The sequence below is a fragment of the Notamacropus eugenii genome, chromosome 5 (assembly GCF_028372415.1).
Source record: "Notamacropus eugenii isolate mMacEug1 chromosome 5, mMacEug1.pri_v2, whole genome shotgun sequence".
NCBI classification, from domain to species: Eukaryota; Metazoa; Chordata; class Mammalia; order Diprotodontia; family Macropodidae; genus Notamacropus; species Notamacropus eugenii.
The window spans coordinates 138,534,119-138,556,497 of record NC_092876.1 but is presented as its reverse complement, the minus strand read 5'-3'; the positions used below and the strand labels follow the sequence as shown (position 1 = coordinate 138,556,497).

The 22,379-nt window shown below is 36.1% G+C and overlaps 1 protein-coding gene across 2 annotated transcripts; it reads right to left on the bottom strand.

Annotated features, from left to right (window-relative positions):
- Positions 1 to 1,668: 1,668 nt before the first annotated feature.
- Positions 1,669 to 17,188, bottom strand: LOC140505243 (NXPE family member 2-like). Of its 2 annotated transcripts, XM_072611046.1 has the most exons (6): positions 16,870 to 17,188; positions 16,631 to 16,741; positions 14,369 to 15,102; positions 13,096 to 13,157; positions 3,702 to 3,917; positions 1,669 to 3,381 (listed from the first exon to the last, which is right to left on the bottom strand). In XM_072611046.1, exons 2-6 carry the CDS (start codon positions 16,724 to 16,726, stop codon positions 2,846 to 2,848), a joined length of 1,644 nt encoding a protein of 547 aa, XP_072467147.1. In that variant the 5' UTR covers positions 16,727 to 16,741; positions 16,870 to 17,188; the 3' UTR covers positions 1,669 to 2,845. The 2 variants fall into 2 exon arrangements, with proteins under 2 accessions (XP_072467147.1, XP_072467146.1); XM_072611045.1 differs by having other exon boundaries at positions 16,631 to 17,187.
- Positions 17,189 to 22,379: the final 5,191 nt, after the last annotated feature.

Genomic DNA, 22,379 nt, shown 5'->3' with positions numbered 1-22,379 from the left:
CAAATAAACTAGACAAAACATTAGCTGATTTAAATTTTTAAAAAAAGGAAAATCAAAATTACCAGTATCAAAAATGAAAAAGGAGAATCCACAGAAAATGAAGAATGAATAAAAGATATTTGCCAAATTATATGCCAATAAAACCAACAATTTAAATGAAATAAAATTAATATCTACAAAAAATATAAAGCCTGAGATTAATACACTAGGAAAAAAAGGTTTAAAGAATCCTATTGCAGAGAAAGAAATTGAAAGGCATACCTAAATTCTTAAAATAAAATTAAAAAAGGAAACCAAGAACCCGATTGATTCACAAGTAAAGTATATCAAGCATTTGAAGAACAATTTCAACATAACAGTTTGCCAAAAATAGATTTAAAAAGGAATGTCACAACCTTCTTCTATGATACAAATTTGATCTTGATACCTAAAATAGAGGGTCAAAATTGAAAAAGACAATGATAGAACAAAATACTTTGTGAAAATATGGCCAACTTTTAGATGTAATGTTAACCAGGATCCTATGACAATACTATCGTAAAGAGTATATATTATGACCATATTGATTTTTACTGAGATTTACTTTCAGAAATTTTTAAAAAAATATCTTCAAAAAGGTGAATTGATAAGTTCCAGGAAGGGGGTAAAATTGCCTAAATTTTTCTTAAAAGTGTATGGTACAGGATGGAAATTGAAAAGTTTTTCCCCCTTTACTCTTTTTTTAAGATTGCTGAATTCCATTTGTTCTTTCCAAAAAAAGTCCTGAAAAAAGGAGGACTGTAAAAGGGAGCATAGAGAGCCTGTTGCTCTAAACATCATAGAACAGTTTTTGTCAGAAGGCTTCTTTTGCTCTGGAAGTAACAAGCAATAAATTACAGTGAGTGCTTATTTGCAGTTTTGGAGTCCTGGAATCACATGGGGGGAGGGGAGGATATTTTTATACAAAGTCCTGAATTTATTTGCACTTTTTGCAAGAGAAAATGGAGCTGCATGTTTTTGTTTGAGTACATGTGTACAATAAGATTTTTTTAAAAATGTTGTGTGCTTTGAGAAATTAAAATGCATTTTTAAGAGCTTAAAGAATGAAGAGGAATATAAAATAAAATAAGAGGAATATAAACACCCCTTCTACCTTTTTGAGAGAAGTAAAAAATAAATGTTTCTTAAATCTATTTTCTCCAGTGTCCACTTGTGAAATAATGTTTTAGTGAATCAATAATCATACTATAGTGTAAAAATCTGTGAATGGGGGGGGAAAGCTAGGTGTGAAATTTTGTCTGGAACTTTGTTCATATTTTGTTTCTAGAATGATCAACTTGTTTATTAAAAATGTGAATATCTGGTATTAAAAGTATAGATTAGTGTTAATATGTACACATATGTATATATTTATGGACAAGTTTATTGCAAGAAAGAGATAGAATTACACACTTTCTCTCCTCTATGCAGATGTGGTTCTACATGGTTATGGAAAATTGTATGTAATATCAGACTATTTTTAATATGATTCTCTTTACTGAACTTTTTCTCTTTTTCTTCCTCCTTTTTTGTTCTTTGTGGTAAGGGTAAGGTCTCTGAGAGAGAAAAGGGTATGAATACAGAAGAAAATGCAGATATATAAAAATAAAAGATATTGATAAAGCATTTTTTAAAAAAATGGAATCAACACAAAATCAACAACAAATTTAATTGAGCAAAAATTAATAGGTGACAAAAATAAAATTGAGAAGCAAATCCAGAACAAAGTAGAAATAAAAACAAACAAAAAAGCTGTTTTTTTTTCACATTTGTTCTTACTCTTAAGACCTACCAACTCCACCCAAACTCCTGAATAGAAGTCATCCTCAAGACAAGTGTGGACTATAGTCCAGCAAAATAGATCAACTTTTGTCCCTGTATGAAAATCCATATTTCCTTCTGTATCTCTAGTCCATTGAACTCATCAGTCTTTTAAAGTCACCATTGTTAATTGCTTTATTTGTAATTTCAAAAAACTGGAAGCAACCTAAATGTCCAATAATAGGAGAGTAGTTAAGTTTTGAAAAGTTCCCCTAATATAGTTAAGATCAACAAAAAACAGAATGGCATAATGAAGAGAAGTTAGAGGACTATAGTTTAAACTCTGACTCTGCCACTTCCTACCAGTGCAACCTTTGTAAGTCATTTAATGTCTCATTTCTCCATGTATCTATGAATTACAATAATATCTGGTATTTATAAAATGGTTTAAGGTTTGCAAAGTGTTTTATATATGATCTCTTTTGGTCCTCATAAAACTCTGTAAGATAGGCATTATTATTCTCCCTATTTTACAGATAAGGAAGTTGAAACTGATGGAGGTCTGTGTGTATGTGTATGTGAAGCAAAACCAAAGGAATAGACAACAATCATAAAGAAGGAATGTTGATGAAAATGAAGACAAATGATCCCATTGAAAACTTAGAAAGAGTAACTAAAAATTGCTATGCTATTTTACTCATTGAAATTCATTTAAATGTAAATAGTTTCAAGGCAAGTTTAACTAGTAGTATTGCTGTTCAATATTAACTTTGTAAGCTAGTTCAAGAAAAAAAAAACTTTTCTCAGTTCAGCCATTGTAGAATTTGCTTATGATTTTTGTCTTGTGGATTTTATCTGTTCCCTGAAAGTACAGCATTTACCTACTTCTTACAAAGACAGAAGACATATAATAGTTTTGAATCCCAAAGTATACACGCACTTTGGCAAGTTGTTCTGTAACTGAAATTAAGGAAAATAAGAAATTAAATTTTATGTTTGGTCCTCCCATAATACTTAATGGATAAAACTATGGAGAGCCATTCCTGGTGATTTTTTTCTCAATCCCTTAGCAGATATAGTTTAAGAACATATTAATCTGGTTTTCAACAACATTATTAGGTGGGTGGAGGATTCTAGAGTCATATGCAATGGTCATATCCCAGGCATCAATGATACCCACTTTGAGATCCTGGAAAATGTCTCTCATAATAAGGTACTGAATATAGCCATGAAAGTCACCAAGTGACTCAGCCTCAGTGTGCATCTCCCTAGTGTTTTCTGCCTTCAGGATAACTCTGGTATCTGGGCTTCTTAGCAATAACCTCTTAATTGCCCTTTGGATGTTGATAACTCTTCGGATGAAGATGTCAATTGGGAATGGTCTGAGATGTTGTCCAAGGGTGATGACTATGGCTGTGTTTCTGTCTCCTGCTACTCCATCAATTTCACGGGTAATATATGCATGATTTTTTAATGAGTATAGTTTTTTAGTGACAAATGGATGCCCATGTTTTTTCCATTGAATATGAATATGTCTTTCTGCATCCAGAAGTATGCACTTCTTAAATGGTCCAGTTCCATGATGATCAAAATACTTCAGTGCTGATGGGGGGGAAAATTATTACATTTTTGAAGCAAAGAAAAGAATCTTACCACATTTCAGTGGAGGCTATATTAATTGCCTCACTGTCAAGCTAATTAATAATTAGAGAATAATTTTTGCCTCACATGCCATATTGTCACCCTCCCCCCAATTAAATTTTCCATACCTATACATGATAGTGCAGGAAATTAACATTTTCTCATGAAAAATATAAGAATTACTTTGCAGAATTTCCTCTATCCCTTCAAAGGTCAAGAAAATCAAGCAAAAAATTCACACAGAAATTATATTAGTAAAAAAATAAATTCAGAAAACTTACTTTTCACAGTTTTGGAGAAGTAGTCTATCCACTGGCGTAAGGTAGAATCTCCCATGAGGTAAATGAGTTTTCCTTTCAAACAACCATTGATTATAGACTCATTACTTAGTGGAGTCAGTTTACAAAATGCTGGATTCCACTTTCCTTGCAAAGAATAGCCACTGGGAATAGGGGACTTCATTCCGATCTGGCATTTCTCTCTCACTGTTTCAACATCTGGTAAATTCAGTGCATTCAGAATTAGTATACTAGAGCAATCTTCCTCTCTATCACAATTACCAAAATATTCAACCAGACTGATACCATCTCTTGCTAATCTGAGTAACATGGGTTCAAGCAATGTCCTAAGAATGCTCATACGCAGGTCCCACCTAAGGACTGGCCCTAGCCTCTCAAAGACCCTTTTCAGAACTCTTAAGACTTCCCTTTTTTAAAAGAACATGATGCCACTAATGCTATTTCAAAATATTCATTTTGAATTGGTTTTCTATTAGTAGATAGTGATTCCCTCTACTCCATCTGTACTCCTTCACCTAATCTCTCTTATGACCCAGACCATTCACATATCTGTTGTCTTTTATGCTAGAAGATCAATATGACTATGAAACAGAGAAAAACTACTTGGGTCCCTCAGGATGGAATTGCTGAGACTGGCATCATTAGAACAATATTCTAATGGAGAGCTAATCCCATAAAGGAAGTGGAATAAAACCCAATCCATTGCTGCCTTGTGGTATAAAGAATCACCAGCAGGGCCAACCTTTGCCCTTGCCTCCATTTTCCTTGTCCTAGGACTGCCAGGTACCAAGACCCCTTCAGAAGCAATAAGATGAAAGAATGAAATCCATACTTACACTGCTTGGAGGAGCTAGGAGTCACCAAATAGACTACCTCTAGTCACAACTAGACTACCTCTCCAAAATTCTCCAGTGAGATGGAGAGAATCTTAGACTTACCATCTGCCTTGCCACTGCATTCTGAACTATTATAGACACTAAAATTTGCCCTGCCACTCCAGATCTCCAGGCCTCTATGGTACTGCCATCTGATCTGCCCGACCCTTGGGTCTGACCATCTCCCCAACCTTTGGACACTTAAGGATTCCAGGATTTTCCATGCACTGTACGGCTGAACTCAGACATATTGTTTCTCCCAATTAAAGTATGAACTCCTTGAGCCCTAGGACTGTCTTATCTTTTCCATCTGCATCCTTTGCATTTAGCAAAGCACTTGGCATATTTGGAAATTTTCTATTCATACAAAATATGTATTAGTTTCCACTGTGGCAAAAAAAGATGTACCTTTCATGATATTTGAGTAGAAGTACATATCAGAAAGCCAAAAACCATATGAAACAAAAAAGAAACAAAGAGAAGAAAAAATGAAAACAACTCTCAGTTTTTTAATTCAGATGAGTACCAGGTAACCAGCAGTGATGAGGAAGAGATGCAATCATTTGCACTTTATGATAACTCTAATGCTTTCTTCATCTGAAGAAAGTCAAGAAACTTCAGAAATAGCAGAAAAAGTCATTTAGAAAGAATTGGGCAGAAAAGCATGGACAAAATCAAGGCTTACACTTGAGAGAGAAAATTGAAAATAGTTCCGTTATCAGGGTTCATGATTCATGCTTTAAAAAAAAAAAAAAAACAACTCAGGACTATATCCTAATTTGGCAATGAATTTTACCTATACAAAGTTAATCTAGAGAAAGAGGAGCAGAGCCAAGATGGTAGAGCAGAAAGATGAACCTGCTCTACTTCTTCCCCCATAGCCCACAAAATACCTGTAAAAAATGACTAAAATTCTAGAGCAGCATTAGTCACAAAATGACAGAGTGAAAGAGATTTCCAGCCCAAGACAGTCTGGAAGGCTGCCAGGAAAAGTCTATCACACCAGGCTCAGAGTGGAGAGCAGGCCTTCCTTGACTGCACAGCGTGGCATGGACAGGACTGGAGCAGGCTCCAGGGCATGGAATCATGGGTAGCAGCTGTGGTTCCCAGATTTCTAAACCCGCAAATACCAAAGATAGCTTCAAAGGTCAGTAAGAAAGCTCTTTCAAGTGGGTGAAAGGGGAGGGTTGTCTGGCTCTAGCCCCAGAGAGGCAGCAACCACTGCTGCAGCAGCACCCACTTTTTTAGCTCTCAGCCTAAGGACCGTGAGGAAATCAGGCTGCTGATCTGGATCTCCTCTCACAGTGGTGGTCCTGGGATGAGCAAGAGTGCTGGAGTGGTGGAGCTGGTGGTGACTGTGAAAAGGGAATCCTACTCATAGAGGGCAGAAAAAAATGCTTGTGGCTGCTCACAGACCAGAGCACAGATCAGGAGAGTAAACTCCTCTCCCATGATTCTGCCACCTTGGAGAAACTGAGAACTTACAGGTCCCTAAAATACATCCTCCACTTGACAAAGGGCTCAGAAGTCAAGTAACTGATTGGGAAAATGTCCCCCCCGAAAAGGGGAAAAAAATAAGACTATAGAAGGTTATTTCCTTGGTGAGCAGGTATTTTCTTCCATTCTTTCAGATGAGGAATAACAAAGCATACCACCAGATGAAGACATGAAAGTCAAAACCTCCAAAATAAATATGTAACGGTCTCAGACCATGGAAGAGTTCAAAAAAGATTTTGAAAATCAAGTAAGAGAGGTGGAGGAAAAACTGGGAAGAGAAATGAGAGTGATGCAAGAATCCTCAAAAAGAAGTCAATGGCTTGCTAAGAGACTCAAAAAAATGCTGAAGAAAACAACACTTTTGGGGCAGAGCCAAGATGGTGGAGTAGAAAGATGTACATACTCTAACTCTTCCCCCACAGCCCATAAAATGCATGTAGAAATGACTCTCAAAAAGTTCTAGAGTGGCAGAAGACACAGAACAACAGACCAAAAGAGATTTCCAGCCCAAGGTAACCTGGAAGGCAGACAGGAAAGATCTATCACATTGGACAAAGAGTGGAGCACAGCCCAGCCTTGGCTGCATGGCACCAGGAGGAATAGGACCAGAATGGGCCTCAGAGTTGGAATCCCCGGCAGCAGTGGTGGTTCTAGATTCCTCAACACAACAAAGCCAAAGGCAGCTTCAAAGTTGAGTGAGAGGGCTTTTTCAACTGGGTAAGAAGGGATCAGGGTTCTCCCCTAGCTCCAGCCCCAGGTGGTGGTGGTGGCAGCAGAGGCAGAAGCAGCAGCAGCAGCAGTGGCTGTGGCAGCTGCAGCAGTGTCCATTTGTGGAGCCCTCAGCCTAAACCCCCTGGGGGAATTGAGTAGCTGATTTGAACGTCACTGGCTGGGAGTGAGGAGGAGTGCTGGCATGGCAGAGCTGGAGCTGGTTGATGAAAGGGAATTCTACTATTTGCAGATTCTGGACAGAAAACTTTTTGGTTGCTTCCAGATCAGTGCACAGGACAGAAGAGGAGTAAACTTCTCTCCCTTGATTTTGCCACCTTGGAGGAACTGAGAAATTATAGGTCCCCAGAGTACACCCTCTGCTTGACAAAGGACTCATAGGTCAAATAACTGACTGGGAAAATGTCCCCAAAAGGGAAAAAATAAGACTGTGGAAAATTACTTTCTTGGTGAACATTTGTTTTCTTCCAACCTTTTAGATGATGACCCAAAAAATTGCTGAAGAAAATAACACCTTTAAAAATGGGCTAACTCAATTGGCAAAAGAGGTCCAAAAAGCCAATGAGGAGAAGAATGCTTTAAAAAGCAGAATTAATCAAATGGAAAAAGAGTTTCAAAATCTCACTGAGGAAAATAGTTCTTTAAAAATTAGGATGCAACAGATGGAAGCTAATGACTTTATGAGAAACCAAGAAATTACAAAATAAAACCAAAAGAATGAAAAAAATAGAAGATAATGTCAAATATCTCATTGGAAAAACAACTGCCCTGGAAAATAGATCCAGGAGAGACAATTTAAACATTATGGGACTGCCTGAAAACCATGATCGAAACAAGAGCCTAAACATCATCTTTCATGAAATTATCAAGGAAAACTGCCCTGATATTCTGGAACCAGAGAGTAAAATAAATATTGAAAGAATTTGCCAATCACTTCCTGAAAGAGATCCAAAAAGAACACCTCCTAGGAATACTGTAGCCAAATTTCAGAGTTCCCAGGTCAAGGAGAAAATATTGCAAGCAGCTAGAAAGAAACACTTCAAGTATTGTGGAAATACAATCAGGATAACACAAGATCTAGCATCTACATCTACATCAAGGGATCAAAGGGCATGTAATATGACATTCCAGAAGTCAAAAGAACTAGGATTAAAACAAAGAATCATCTACCCTGAAAAACTGAGGATAATATTTCAGGGTAAAAAATGGTCCTTCAATGAAATAGAGGACTTTCAAGCATTCCTGATAAAAAGACCAGAGCTGAAAAGAAAATCTGACTTTCATACACAAGAATTAAGAGAAGCATGAAAAGGTAAACAAGAAAGAAAAATCATAAGGGACTTACTAAAGTTGAACTGTTTACATTCCTACATGGAAAGATAATATTTGTAACTCTTGAAACTTTTCTCAGTACTTGAGTAGTTGGAGGGATTATGCACACACATATCTATATCTATATCTACAGATATAGATAGACAGAGAGCACAGGGCGAGTTGAATAGGAAGGGATCATATCTTAAAAAAATAAAATTAAGGGATAAGAAAGGAATATATTGGAAGGAGAAAGGGAGAAATGGAATGGGGCAAATTATCTCTCATAAAAGAGGCAAGAAAAAGCTTTTTCAATGGAGGGGAAAAGGGGGGAAGTGAGAGGGAAAAAGTGAAGCTTACTCTCATCATGTTTGGCTCAAGGAGGAAATTATGTTGACTCAATTTGGTATAAAAACCTATTTTATGCTACAGGAAAGTAGGGGATAAGAGGATAAGCAGGGTGGGGGGGGATGATGGAAGGGAGGACAAATGGGAGGAGGGAGCAATTAGAAGTAAATGCTCTTGGAGAGATACAAGGTCAAAACAGAGAACAGAAGAAATGGGAGGCAGGATAGGATGGAGGGAAATATAGTTAGTCTTACACAACATGACTATTATGGAAGTCATTTGCAAAACTACATATATATAGCCTATATTGAATTACTTGCCTTCTCAGTGGGGATGGGTAGGGAGGGAGGAAGGAAGAGAAGTCAGAACTCAAAGTTTTAGGAACAAATGTTGAGAATTGTTTTTGTGTGCAGCTGGGAAATAAGAAATACAGGTAATAGGGTATAGAAATTTGTCTTGCCCTACAGGACAAGAGAGAAGATGTGGATAAGGCAAGAGAGGGGTGTTAGAAGGGAGGGAAGATTGGTGGAAGGGGTAATCAAAATGCTTGACCTTTTGGTGTGTGGAGAAGGGAGAGAAGGGGAGAAAATTTGGAACTCAAAATTTTGTGGAAATGAATGTTGAAAACTAAAAAATAAATAAATTAGCAAAAAAGGGAAAATAACAGTTTTAAAAATAGACTAACCCAAATGGCAAAAGAGGTCCAAAACATCAATGAGGAGAAGAATACTTTTAAAAGCAGAATTAGCCAAAATGAAAAGGAGGTTCAAAAGGTCACTGCAGAAAATTGTTCTTTAAAAATTATAATGGAGCAGATGGAAGCTAACGACTTTATGAGAAACCAAAAAATTACAAAACAAAACCAAAAGAATGAATACATAGAAGACTGTGAAATATCTCATTGGAAAAATGACTGACCTGGAAAACAGATCCTGGAGAGATAATCTGAAAATTATTGGTCTACCTGAAAACTATGATCAAAAAAAGAGCCTAGACCTCATCTTCCAAGAAATTGTCAAGACAAACTGCCCTGATATTCTAGAATCAGAGGACAAAATATAAATGGGAAGAATTCACTGATCACCTCCTGAAAGAGATCTCAAGAGGAAAACTCATAGGAATATTGTAGCCAAAATCCAGAGTTCTCAGGTCAAGCAAAAATATTACAAGTAGCCCAAAAGAAATAGTTCAAGTATGGTCAAAATACAATCAGGGTAACAGGTTTTTAGCAGCTTCTACAATAAGGGATCAAAGGACTTGAAATGTGATATTCCAGAAGTCAAAGGAGATAGGATTAAAAGCAAGAATCACCTACCCAGCAAAACTGAATATAATACTTCATGGGGAAAATAGAATTTCAATGAAATAGAAGACTTCCAAGCATTCTTGTTAAAAAGACCAGAGCTGAATAGAAAATTTGACTTTCAAATACAAGAATCAAGAGAAACATGAAAAGGTACACAGGAAAGAGAAGCCTTAAGGAACTCATTAAAGTTGAATTGTTTACATTCGTGCATGGAAAGATGCTATTTGTAATTCATGAGACCTTTTTCAGTATTAGGGTAGTTAAAGGGTATATATATATATATATGTATTTACAGGTATGTATGTATATGCATAAGTATATTATATATGTGTAGGTATGTATATTTACATGGGTGTATGTGTGCATACATATACCTATCTATCTATCTATCTATAAATACACACACACATAGACAGATGTCACAAGGTGAGCTGAATATGAAGGAAGAATACCTAAAAAAATAAAACTTACAGTCTAATGCAATGTACTAGGAGTAAGAAAAAGGGAGAGGTAGAATGTGGCAAATCATCTCACATAAAAGAGGGAAGGAAGAGCTTTTACAGTGGAGGGGAAGAAGGGTGAGATGAAAGGACATAACAGATTTACTCTCCTGGAATTTGGCTTAAGGAGGGAATAGCACACACTCAGTTAGATATGGAAATCTATTTTACCCTGTAGGAAGGCAAGGGGGAAGGGGCTAGGAGAGGGAAGATAACAGAAGGGACAACAAATTGGGGAAAGGGATAATCAAACTATTGTGGTAGGACAGGTCAAGGGAGAGAATGGAATAGATAAATACATAGAATAAATAAAAGGATAGGACAGAGGGAAATGTGGGTAGTCCTTTACAACATACCTATTATGGGATTGCTTTGCATAGTTACATATGTATGACCTGCATTGAATTGCTTGTTTTCTCAATGAGGATGGGTGAGGAGGGAGGGAGAGAATATGGAACTGAGTTTTAAGAGTAAATTTTAAAAATTGTTTTAGCATGCAACTGGAAATTAAGCTATATAGGCAATGAAGTGTAGAAATCTATTTTGCCCTAAAGGAAAATAGGGGAGAAGGGGGATGGAAGAAGCATGGATAATAGAAGGGAGGACAGACGGGAGGAAGTGATGGATGGGGTGCATGCTGTCCTGGAGTGGAGGGCTGGGGAGAGATAGGGAGAAAATTTTGAATTCATATTCTTGTGGAAGTGAATGTTAAGAACTGAAAATATGTGTATATATATATATATATATATATGAAATAAATAAAATTCCAGAAAAAAAATACCCAGAACTTCCTTCTGCCTCGTCCCCATCTCACTTTGGAGCCACTCCAGGGATAAGGGTGTTTATCTTTAAGTCAGGAGTGAATGGCTTGTCCATTTAAATGCCCCTCCCAGAGTTCTAAACTCAGTGAAACAGGTCCTTTGGGAGATATGACTTGACTAGGAAAGGGGTGATGATGAAATATGGGAATTTCGTCCTCAAAGTGATCTTTTCATTCTAATTCTTTTCAATTGTGCAAGCTCCCTGAGGGAAGGAGTTATCTGGTTTTTGTCTTGGTAGCATCAATGCCTAGTAAAGTATTTCACATATATTAAATTTGTTGGATTGAAAAAAAAAGTTAATCTGCCTGGTATCCTGACCTGGGAAGAAATGAAGAAGTAAAGTGATTTGTTCTATTTATAAAAGATCAATTATATAAAACATAAAACTGATCAGAAGATATCATTAGCACCAAAAACTCTGAAGTTCCAAACATTCAGCAACTAAGAATATAATTTCATAATTTATAGCAATCTTTATTTCATTATTTGTATTATTATGTACTACAAATAAAAGAGTATGGAAGGGGAGAACAGGAGAAGAAGGCTCATATGGTTGTAATTCAAAGAAAGAGCTCATGTTTATTTTATGTTTTGCAATTTTCTAATTGATATTTAATCCCTGGCTAATGCTTAAATTCAAAAAATAAAATGATGCTAATGATCTGAATGATGATTTAGAACACCCCACATATTTGTTAGAGATTTTAAATATATAGGTAGAAGGAAAATAAAGAATCTAAAGAAAAGAGTTCTCAAATGTGGAAGAAATTCCTGTGGTCTGAGTTGAGTACTGGCTGTGATTTCCTCAGAGTAAGGACCATTGGATCATAGATTTGAAATGAGAAGTACCTTCAGGGGTCATTTATTCCATCCCCCTCATTTCACAGATCAGGAAGCTATAATTGTAGAGATTTACTGTCTTTCACAGTCTAATGGCTCAGGCATGAGATTTGAGGTCAGAAAATCTGAGTTCAAAACCCACTTTTAGTGTTTACTAGCTATAAGACACTGGACAAGTCATGTAACTTCTCTGTTCTTCAATTTCTCCATATTTAAAATGGTTGGATGGAGTAAATGGCCTTCTAAGTTCATCTCTGGCTCTAAGGCTACTCTATGAGCCTACAGGTGGCAGAGTAGGGATGTGAACCCATATTCTCTGATGTCAAATCCAACATTCTTTCTACTGGAGCAGCTTGAAAAAAGAATGCAAAATTTATTTAAAAAAGAAAAGAAAAAAAGAGACATGTTGCAGATCTGTATGCACATACCTAGAAGCACCAGGCATACATAGGTATACACAGGACTCCATCAGGACTGGACACCATCTTAACCACTTCTCTACCCAAAATTTTCCATCCATTTTTACGAAAATTTTGTTCATGTAAATATAGTTTATATTTTTATACTATCTATCACTTTTAAAATGAGATTGACTTTACACGCCTTTTCCATCTTGGTCAATTGGTTGATCTAACAACAACAACAAAAATTCATTTTTGTTATATAATGTGAGATTTCTATTTGTCATTGAAGACCCTGGGGTAAGAATGCATTTCCAGAAAAATGCCAAGTTCATCAACTCACAACTTGAGATGGGTCTAGTAGAAATCTAAAAGCAAATGTATTTCTCACTCTGGCTTCTTCATAGATTATTTCAAACATACCAGACCAGTATGATTAGACAGATGGGAATACCTCCTGTACAGATTTAAAAGGACCAAATGAAAATGTACTTAGCTGTGCTTTGATGACAGATATGGTTAATTAACAAGAAAAACTAGTTTAAATTTAAGTTGAAAACATTTCTTAGTATAGGATTTCTTTTTTTTTATGCTCAAGGAATCTGACACTCATTATACTTCCTCTGATATGCTTTGGGTAGAGTTTCCTGGTCATGATATATAGGCAGAGTTACTGTTGATGAGGATGAATGACTTTTATAGAGTTACTGACCATGAACCACAACAGAGCAGAGAAGAACAGACTTACTGTTACACTGGGAGACCGTGATGGGTTCAAATCCTCTCATAATGTCAATCCCTACATTGGACCTTGAAGAAACAATAGCACAAGTTAATCTACCTTCAGCCTGGGTGCAACATGCAGAACTACAATAACAAAAACCCAAACCCATTAGTTTGTCCCTAAATTTCTGCAGTTTGGTTCTTTTCTCTGTAGTTAGATGATACAGTATATGAATCATTGGACCTGGAGTCAAGAAGACCTGAGTTAAAATCTACCTTCAGACACTTTCTAGCTGTGTGACCCTGGGAAAGTCACTTTCTCTGCCTCAGTTTCCTCAACTGTATAATGGAGACAATAATAGCATCTACCTCTTAGGTTGGTGTGAGGTTCAAATGAAATAAAATTTGTGAAAAATACTCAGCACAGTGCCTATGGCCTATTAGAAGCTTAATAGCTACTTTATTTTCTTCCTTCCATCATTTGCCTACCTTAAGGCTAGAGAGGCACTGTGGTACAGATGAAAAAGGAATTCAGGTTCCACCTCTGATGGATACCAGATAAATGACCATGGAAAAGTCACAACCTCTCAGTGCGCCAGGGAAATCTCTAAGATGATAAAGGAGTTTCTGATATACAGATATGTATCATTAGAGAATTAAATCACAGGACTGGACAAGAAAATACTTTGATAGACCAAAGAGAACATTGAGACTAACTGAAGAATATTTTCAATTAACTTTTCTTGCTTGCCATTCATATTTTCTTGTTTAAGTCAGCTTTTAACTGGCAGTCCAATCTGTGGATTACTGTGGGCAAAAGTGGGGGGAAAAGATATTCATAAGAATGAAGGCCATTGAAACCAGTCCTATAAGTCACTATTAATGGCATCCAGGTGGTACAGTGAATAAAGTACCAATTATAGAGTAGGAAAGAACTGAGTTCAAATCTAGTCTTAGATTCTTACATTCTGTGTGACCTGCGGTAAGTCTTAAGCTCTAACTCAGTTTTTTTCATCTGGAAAATGGAATAAAAATATCATCTACTGCCAAGGTTTACAGTTAGGATGCAATGAAATATTTATAACACACTATATAAGTGTTAGATATTATTACTGCATCCATGAGCCTATATGATACAGGTTGCTTTACACAGGGTTTCCCCTTTCATGGATTGAATTCAGGCAAGTGTAATATGGCTAATTTGGCTCCTGTAGGTCAGTGAATCTTATGTGTGTGTGTATGGTTGATCCCCTAAGTCTTCTCACTAAGCCCCACTCCATATTGGAAAGTCTACTTACTTATGTAAAAGAGTTTTCTCTTTTATACTAAGATAAGAAACTCCACTATTCCTGGTCTTCATATCAGTCAGTGCATCACAGTATACTTGTGGAGGTTTCACACAGTAGAATGCTTCTTGGTCTCGAGGGTCCATGTACTGGCACAGTTCAGCACTTGTATTTAGGACCAGGCCACATTCACTGAAGACCCTGGTTGTACCATTGGCAAATTGACCCATGAAAATCACCTTATCATAGCCCCTATTCCTTGCTCTCCAGAGTGCAGACACTCCTTCACTGGGGTGGATGAGCAGAAGAGATACAGAGACTCTGCCCACCCAGAATAAAGTGAAACTGACAAGGTAGGTGCCATTGTTGAAATCTGTCACCCGTCCTGAGGCTCCTGCCTTCAGATCTGGGGAAGAAATCCTGGCTCTTAAGAAGTCTCCTCCATATTGTTTTCTGTGCCCCAAATGGTCTCTCACCTCCAGGAGAATATCTAGCTGATCCCCTGTGCAGTAGGTGGTCTTAGGATTGATGATTTTGGCCACACTGTGGGCTGCACTTGTGGTAGTGTTGATATGGGAGAATGGCCTGTGTGGGATCTGGTGATCCAACTGCTCTATGATTTTTTTAATTTTCAAATCAGTCTCTGTGGGTTCTGTGGCAGTGCTGAGTTGTGTTTCAGAGCATGAAGACTTTGTGCAAGTGTCCAAGCAATGAGAAGTGGTCGAAACAATGAGGAGAGAAGGAAACTGAAGCAATGAGAAAATGACACATTATGTGAATATTGCACATAACACATTCCCAGTTTGTAACCACTATTTCTTTTCAGTTTATATTTAATATATGAGATTCAATTTCAGAGTTATAAGAAACACATGTTGTTTAGCAGCCAAGGTGTGTCCAGCTTGTGCTGGAGACTTAAAAATCCCTGGGAAACAAATAATAATTATATGTGAGAAATAAGTTCTGGATTTGTGACCTCATTAATGTGGGGTAGATTCAGGTGAGGAAACATCTTTTACCAATGCAAATCGAGATCTTCTCTGCAATTTATAATATTAGAGTCACCTAAAACACTGAGGGATTAAAGTGACTAGCCCAGAGTCACACAGCTAACATATGTCAGATGTGAGACTCGAACCAAGGTGTTCTTGATAAGATCTCTTATCTTGTGGCTCTCTATCCACTAAGCCACTTTGCCACACACTCACACACCCACACACCCACACAAATTTGTATATATAATATATATATTACACATGTATAGATTTTTAAAAGACTATTTAATAAAAGTCCACAGTTTTTATATATTCCTTTTCATGTACTGAAACATTTTTTATGTTTGTGATTATTATGTTCATATAAACACATTTTGAAGAGAGAAGAGTAAATGATGCTTGGAAATTCAGATAAAATCAAGAATAAATAGCAATCAGATGTAAAGATAGAGAGCCAAAGTTCTGGGGTACACATCTCACTGTTTACTGAAACAACCACTTGTACATACCTATGGAACTAGAGTAAGAAATTGCCTGACGTGAAAAATATCAAGAGTAAGTCAATAAATAAAATAATGAAAAAATCAACAATTTTGAGTTGTTGTATATTCCAAAGGTCAGAATAGATCACTTCAGGGATGACCTGGAGCTAACTCAAACTGGCTCAGGAGTAGTCATGCCTATGGACAGTCCCAGGTCTCCATGGTTAGAAATAAGTCAGTCAAATGTGCTACTTTTTCCTTTCCAGAAATCACTTTATAATTTGGTCTATCCTGGACTCTAAAAAAGTATTAAACCTTCCTGGAACTGCCTTAAAAGTTTGGATTAGGCCTGAGGTAAATGGGTTCCTTGAAGAGCTATGGACAAACTTCAAGGACAATAGGATTTGCACCCTGTTTTCTGATTCCAAATTCTTGTGAATTGTTCTTAAATGCCTCTCTCATGCAAGAAAACAGAGCCTTCCTCCACCCCACATTCAAATCTTGTCTGAAATAATCAAAGCTGTTCCTAGACTCTATTTTACTCCTTGACTCTGGTTCCCTGGTATCATTTCCTCCATCTCCCTCATGAGAAAACTTGGTCCTCTGTCTCTGCTTTTCCTTCTTTCCCTCCCTCAGTTTTTCTTGCTGCCAATACAGCACCTGCTCAGTTTTGGGGGGAGGAGGAGGAATGTTGAGGAATTTGTTTAATTAACCGGCATTCCTACATGCAAGATACAGCATTTATTTTGATTTATCTTGGGGTGATGGTTAATACTAAAAGAGAAACCAATTCCTACCTTTGAGACATTTTCTGAAGCCATCCAAATGACATAAGCAGCTAACACCAACATCAGAAACAGCAGTATTTTACAAGTAGTCACCGAAGAAGCCATGGTATGTCACATGAGCTATGATCAGGAGAGAAGGAAGAACACAAAGGGGAAGAACATCCTTTCATGTTCATTTGCCCTCATTTTCAGATGTCCTGCTATGTACTGGACTCCATTTCTTCACAGCTGCCTAGAGTCCTTCTCACCTGCTGGCTCCTTGGTCCTAGTTGCACGTCGTTAGCCTGTTTTGTAGAGGAAGGAAACAGGAAAATGAAAATTTTAGATGCTCAGAAAGAACCAGGTCAAGTTGCATGAAGAATTTGTTTTTTGTTTCCTCTTCCATTTCCCCAGTTACAAATGATCATCCTTCAACTCCAAAATACACGTGAAAGCTATCCACAGCCAGAGAAAGAATTATGAAGCCTGAATGCAGATCGAACCATATTGTTTCCTGTCTCTCTCTCTCTCTCTTCTCTTTGTTTCTTTTTTCTCATGGCTCCTCCCCTTGATTCTAATTCTTCATTGCAACATAGCTAGTGTGAACATGGAAAAAAAGATTGTCCTTTCAGTTCAATTCTCCTGCCAGAGAACAAATAGGGGACACATTGAGCAAATGGGTACAGAAGGTCAAGGTTGAACTTTTATTTATATCTACATGAAAAACACTGGAATTGTTTATTTGTTCTTTACTCTTCCTATTGGCTAACCCTCTTTTCCCCAAAATTTGCTAAGTGATAAACCTTAGGGACACCTTTGCACATTAAGTCTTGATAATAGTTCATGGGCAATTAATACTCACAAAATGGAATTAGGTTCTATTCTGAGGATTTAAGAAACACACATGATATACCCAGGCAACTAGTCCTAACCAAAAGTTGTAGGCTGTTTCTGATAGTCCCATCAATAAAAATATGTTGGGTGTTATACTTTTGTTTCCAAAAGAAAATGTGCAAGTTAAGGAGAGGCTAAATAAACCCTACTCATTTCATAGTTTGGGTAAGTCAAGAAAAGCACATAGGTTAGGAGAATTCTGTTTGAGTCAAAGGCTGCAGCTGGCAGACCTTTTAGCCATTCTTTCTCTAGTCACATGTGACACTTCATTTTTTCTAAGAAAAGGGGCCAAATATAACCATGTGCAACAGAATTCTGGTTGGTTCGAGTCTTAAAACATAACTTGATTTTACTCTACTAGGTCTAATTCATTTTATAATTATGAATAGAAAGTACAGTAAGATCTATAACACTACAACAATTGTTGGGCTATGAATATGGGGTTTACTCTAGAAAATGATCTACTAATGTTTGCCTCTCCCTTCTCATATTTTCAAATATATTACCCTCAATATGTGTATAGATCATTGTCATAAAGACTTTATACAAAGACAATACATTTGGAAACTAGGCTATGCAGTACCAAAACAAAATTGAATCTAAATTTTTAAAGAGGAAGAATAATGATAATTTATTTTTTCATTACGTTTTAACATTTACAAAGTGATTTCCTCATAGTAATCTCGTGAAGTTAATAGAACAAATACTGCTAGCTTTCTTTTAAAGATGAGGAAATAGAGGCCAAAAACTGATTAAATTGCCTGTCATCACACAACTAGTAGGTAGAAGAAAGAGGAAATTAATCCAGTTTTTTTATTCCAAATCCTGGTTCTTTCTACTGCCTTTCTAGATAACTTCATTTTAACTAAGGAGTGAAAATCACAAAATTCTATTAGGAAGTCTGTCTTAAAGCACTAGAATTGTGAGTGTTTGTTATCTTTCAAACAGGTATAGCTATTCGGTGGAAATGGCTATTTTCATAGTTAATGAGTTCCTCTTCAGTGGATGTCTTTTTGTGGAGGCTGGATGAACACTTGTGAACAACATTGTGTAGTGGACAAGTGGATTCATGTTCAGATAACAACTTGACTAGATGGTTAGTTGAACATGTGTAATTTTATGATTTTTAAGAGCAACCATAGTTGCATAATTATTGTGTTGTTTCATATTCTGGCCACCAAAGGGAGAGATATATAATGGAGGTAAATACTCAGAAGCTCATTAGCAACAAGGGCACAAATGATATAATCTAGGTTACTTATAACTCTTGAAAACTATATTATTATTATGACATTTAGAAGGGATATACAAAGACAGAGGGCAAGAGTATAGGCTGAATTTGATGTGATGGGCAAAAATCTAATTAAATGGTAAAAAGTGATTGCACTGGGAGAAGAGGAAAGGATGAGAAAAACAAAGGTAAATTACATCACATGAAGAGGCACAAATGACCTATTACATTAGAGAGAAAGAAGAGAGGGAGATGAGCATTATTTAAACCTTACTCTCATCAGATTTGACTCAAAAAGGGAATAGCATATTCAGTTAGGTGTAGAAATCTAACTTACCCTACAGGAAGTAGGAGGGGAAAGGGGAAAAAGAGATGGAGGTGGACAAAAGGGAGGGAAGAAGTAGTAAGGGAAAAGGTGAAGTAAAGAGAGGGGGTGATAGAGAGGAGGACAGATTAAGAGAGGTGGTGGCCAAAAGGAAAACTCTAGTGAGGAGGGAAAGGGAGAAAGGAGATAGAAAACCACAAATGGGGCTGGAGGCAAGACAGAATGGAGAGAAAGACACAGATAGGAATCCTAACTGTGAATGTGAATGAGATGAACTCTCCTATAAAATAGAAGCAGCTAGCACGGTGGATTAAAAACCACAATTCCACATATGTTATCTTTAGCTGAAGTAAAAAAAAAAAGAAGCAGGATCAATCCTGATCTCAGACAAAGCAAAAGCAAAAATTGATCTAATTAAAAGAGGTAAGGAAATAAACTCCATCCTGCTAGAAGATACTATAGACAATAAAGCAATAACATTAGTAAAGATATATGCAGCAAGTGGTATAGCATTCAAATTCTTAGAGGAGAAATTAAGGGAGTTACTGGAAGAAAGAGGCAACAAAACTGTACTAGTTGGGAGCTTCAACCTCCACCTATCAGAAATAGATAAATCTAACCACAAAATAAACAAAAAAAAGTTAAGGAGGTGAATAGAATTCTAGAAAAATTAGATATGGTTCACCTGTGGAGAAAACTGAATTGGGGATAGAAAACAATATACCTTTTTCTCATCAGTACATGGCACCTACACAAAAACCAACCATGTATTAGATCATAAAAACCTCACAATCAAATTTAGAAAGGTAGAAATATTAAGTGCATCCTTTCTAGATCATGATGCAACAAAAAATACATGAAACAAAGGGCCATGGAATGATGGACTAAAAATTAATTGGAAACTAAATAATCTAATCCTAAAGAAAGAGTGAGTCAAAGGAGTCATAGCAACAATCAATAATTTAATCAAAGAGAATGACAATAATGAGACAACATAGAGAAACTTATGGGATGCAGTCAAAGCATTTCTTAGAGGAAATTTTATATCTCTAAATTCTTACATGAATAAAATAGAGAAAGAGGAGAACAATGAACTGTTAATGCAACTAAAAAAGCTAGAAAAGGAACAAATTAAAAATTCCTAATTTAATATCAAATTAGAAATTCTGAAAATGAAAGGAGAGATTAATAGAATTGAAAGTAAGAAAACTATTGAGTTAATAAATAAAAGAGCTGGTTCTATAAAAATAGATAAACTTTTCATTAATTTGATTTAATAAAAGAAATAAGAAAACCAAATCAGTATAAAAAATCAAAAGGAGGAAATTAAAGTAATAATTAGGAGTTATTTTTCCCACTATATGCCAATAGATCTGACAATTTAAGTGAAATGGATGAAAATTTTCAAAAATATAAATTGCCCAGATTAAAATGAGAGGAAATAAAATACTTAATCCCATTTCAGCAAAATAATTTGAACAAGTCATCAATGAATTACCTAAGAAAAAATCCCCAGGACCAGGTGCATTTATAAATGAATCCTACCAAACATTTAAAGAGTAATTAATTCCAATACTATATAAATTGTTTGGGAAAATAGGTGATCAAAGAGTCATACCAAATTCTTTTTAAGTCACAAATATGGTGCTGATACCTAAATTGGAAAGAGCCAAAGCAGAGAAAGAAAATTATACACCAATTTCCCTAATGAATATAGGTGTAAAAGTTTTAAATAAAATATTAGCAAAGAGATTACAGAACTTATCTCAAGAATAATAAACTATGACCAGGTGCAATTTATACCAGGAATGTAGGACTGGTACAATATTAGGAAAACTATCAACATAAATGGCCATATGAACAAAACAGAAATCATATGTTAATCTCAATAGATGTAGGAAAAAAGCTTTTGACAAAATACAACATTTGTTCTATGAAAAGCTAGAGAGCATAGGAATAAATGGAGTCTTTCTTAAAATGATAAGCAGCATTTATCTAAAACCTTCAACAAGAATTATTTGCAAGGGAAGGTGACCTAGCTATATTAATTTTTAAATTGTACCATAAAACAACAATCATCAGAACTAGTTGGTACTGGCTAAGAAATAGAGTGGCGGATCAGTGGAATAGACTAGATACATAAGACAAAATAGTCAATGGCTATAGTAAACCACTGTTTGGTAAGCCCAATAACTACAGCTTCTGGGATAAAATCTCACTATTTAACAAAAACTGTTGGGAAAACTTGAAAACAGTATAGTAGAAACTAGACATAGACCAACATCTTACACCTGTATACCAAGAAAAAATCAAAATAGGCACATGATTTAGATACAAAGGCTGATAACTATAAGCATACTAGGAAAGCAAGTAATAGTTTGTTGGTCAGATTTATGGAGAAGGGAAAAATTTATGACCAAGCAAGAAATAGAGAACATTATGAAAGGCAAAACAGATGATTTTGATTACATTAAATTGAAAACTTTTTGCACAAACAAAACCAGTGCAAGCAAGGTTAGAAGGGAAGAATAAAGCTAGGAAACAGTTTTTGTAGTCAATGTCTCTGATAAATGCCCCATTTCTAAAATATATATAGAACTGAGTCAAATTTATAAGAATACAAGTGATTCCCCAGTTGATGAGTGGTCAAAGGATGAACAGGCAGTTTTCAGATGAAGAAATTAAAGCTGTCTACAGTCATATAAAGCTACTCTAAATCACTATTGATTAGAAAAATGCAAATCAAAGCAACTTATACCTGATTGACTAAAATGACAAAAGAGGAAAATGATAAATATTGGAGAAGATATGGGAAAATTGGAATACTAATGTCTTGTTTGTGGAGTTGTAAACTGAAGTAACCATTCTGGTAAACAATTTGGAACTATGCCCAAAGGGCTATAAAACTGTGCATACACTTTGATCCAGCAATACCACTATTAGGTATGTGTCCCAAAGAGATCATAAAAATGGGAAAAAGATCTACATGTACAAAAGCTGTACAAAAGTCTTTATAGCAGCCCCTTTTGTGGTAGCAAAGAATTAGAAATTGAGGGGATACATATCAATTGGGGAATAAGCTGAACAAGTTGTGGTATATAAATGTAATGGAATACTGTTGAACTATAAGAAATGAGCAGGTGAACTTTAGAAAAACCTGGAAAGACTTAAATGAACTGATGCTGAGTGAAGTGAGCAGAACAAGAGCATTGTACACAGTAACAGCCACATTGTGCAATGATTAACTTTCATAGACTTAGCTCTTCTCAGAAATACAAAGATCTAAGGCAACTTCAAAAGGCTCATCATGGAAAATGCTGTCCATATCC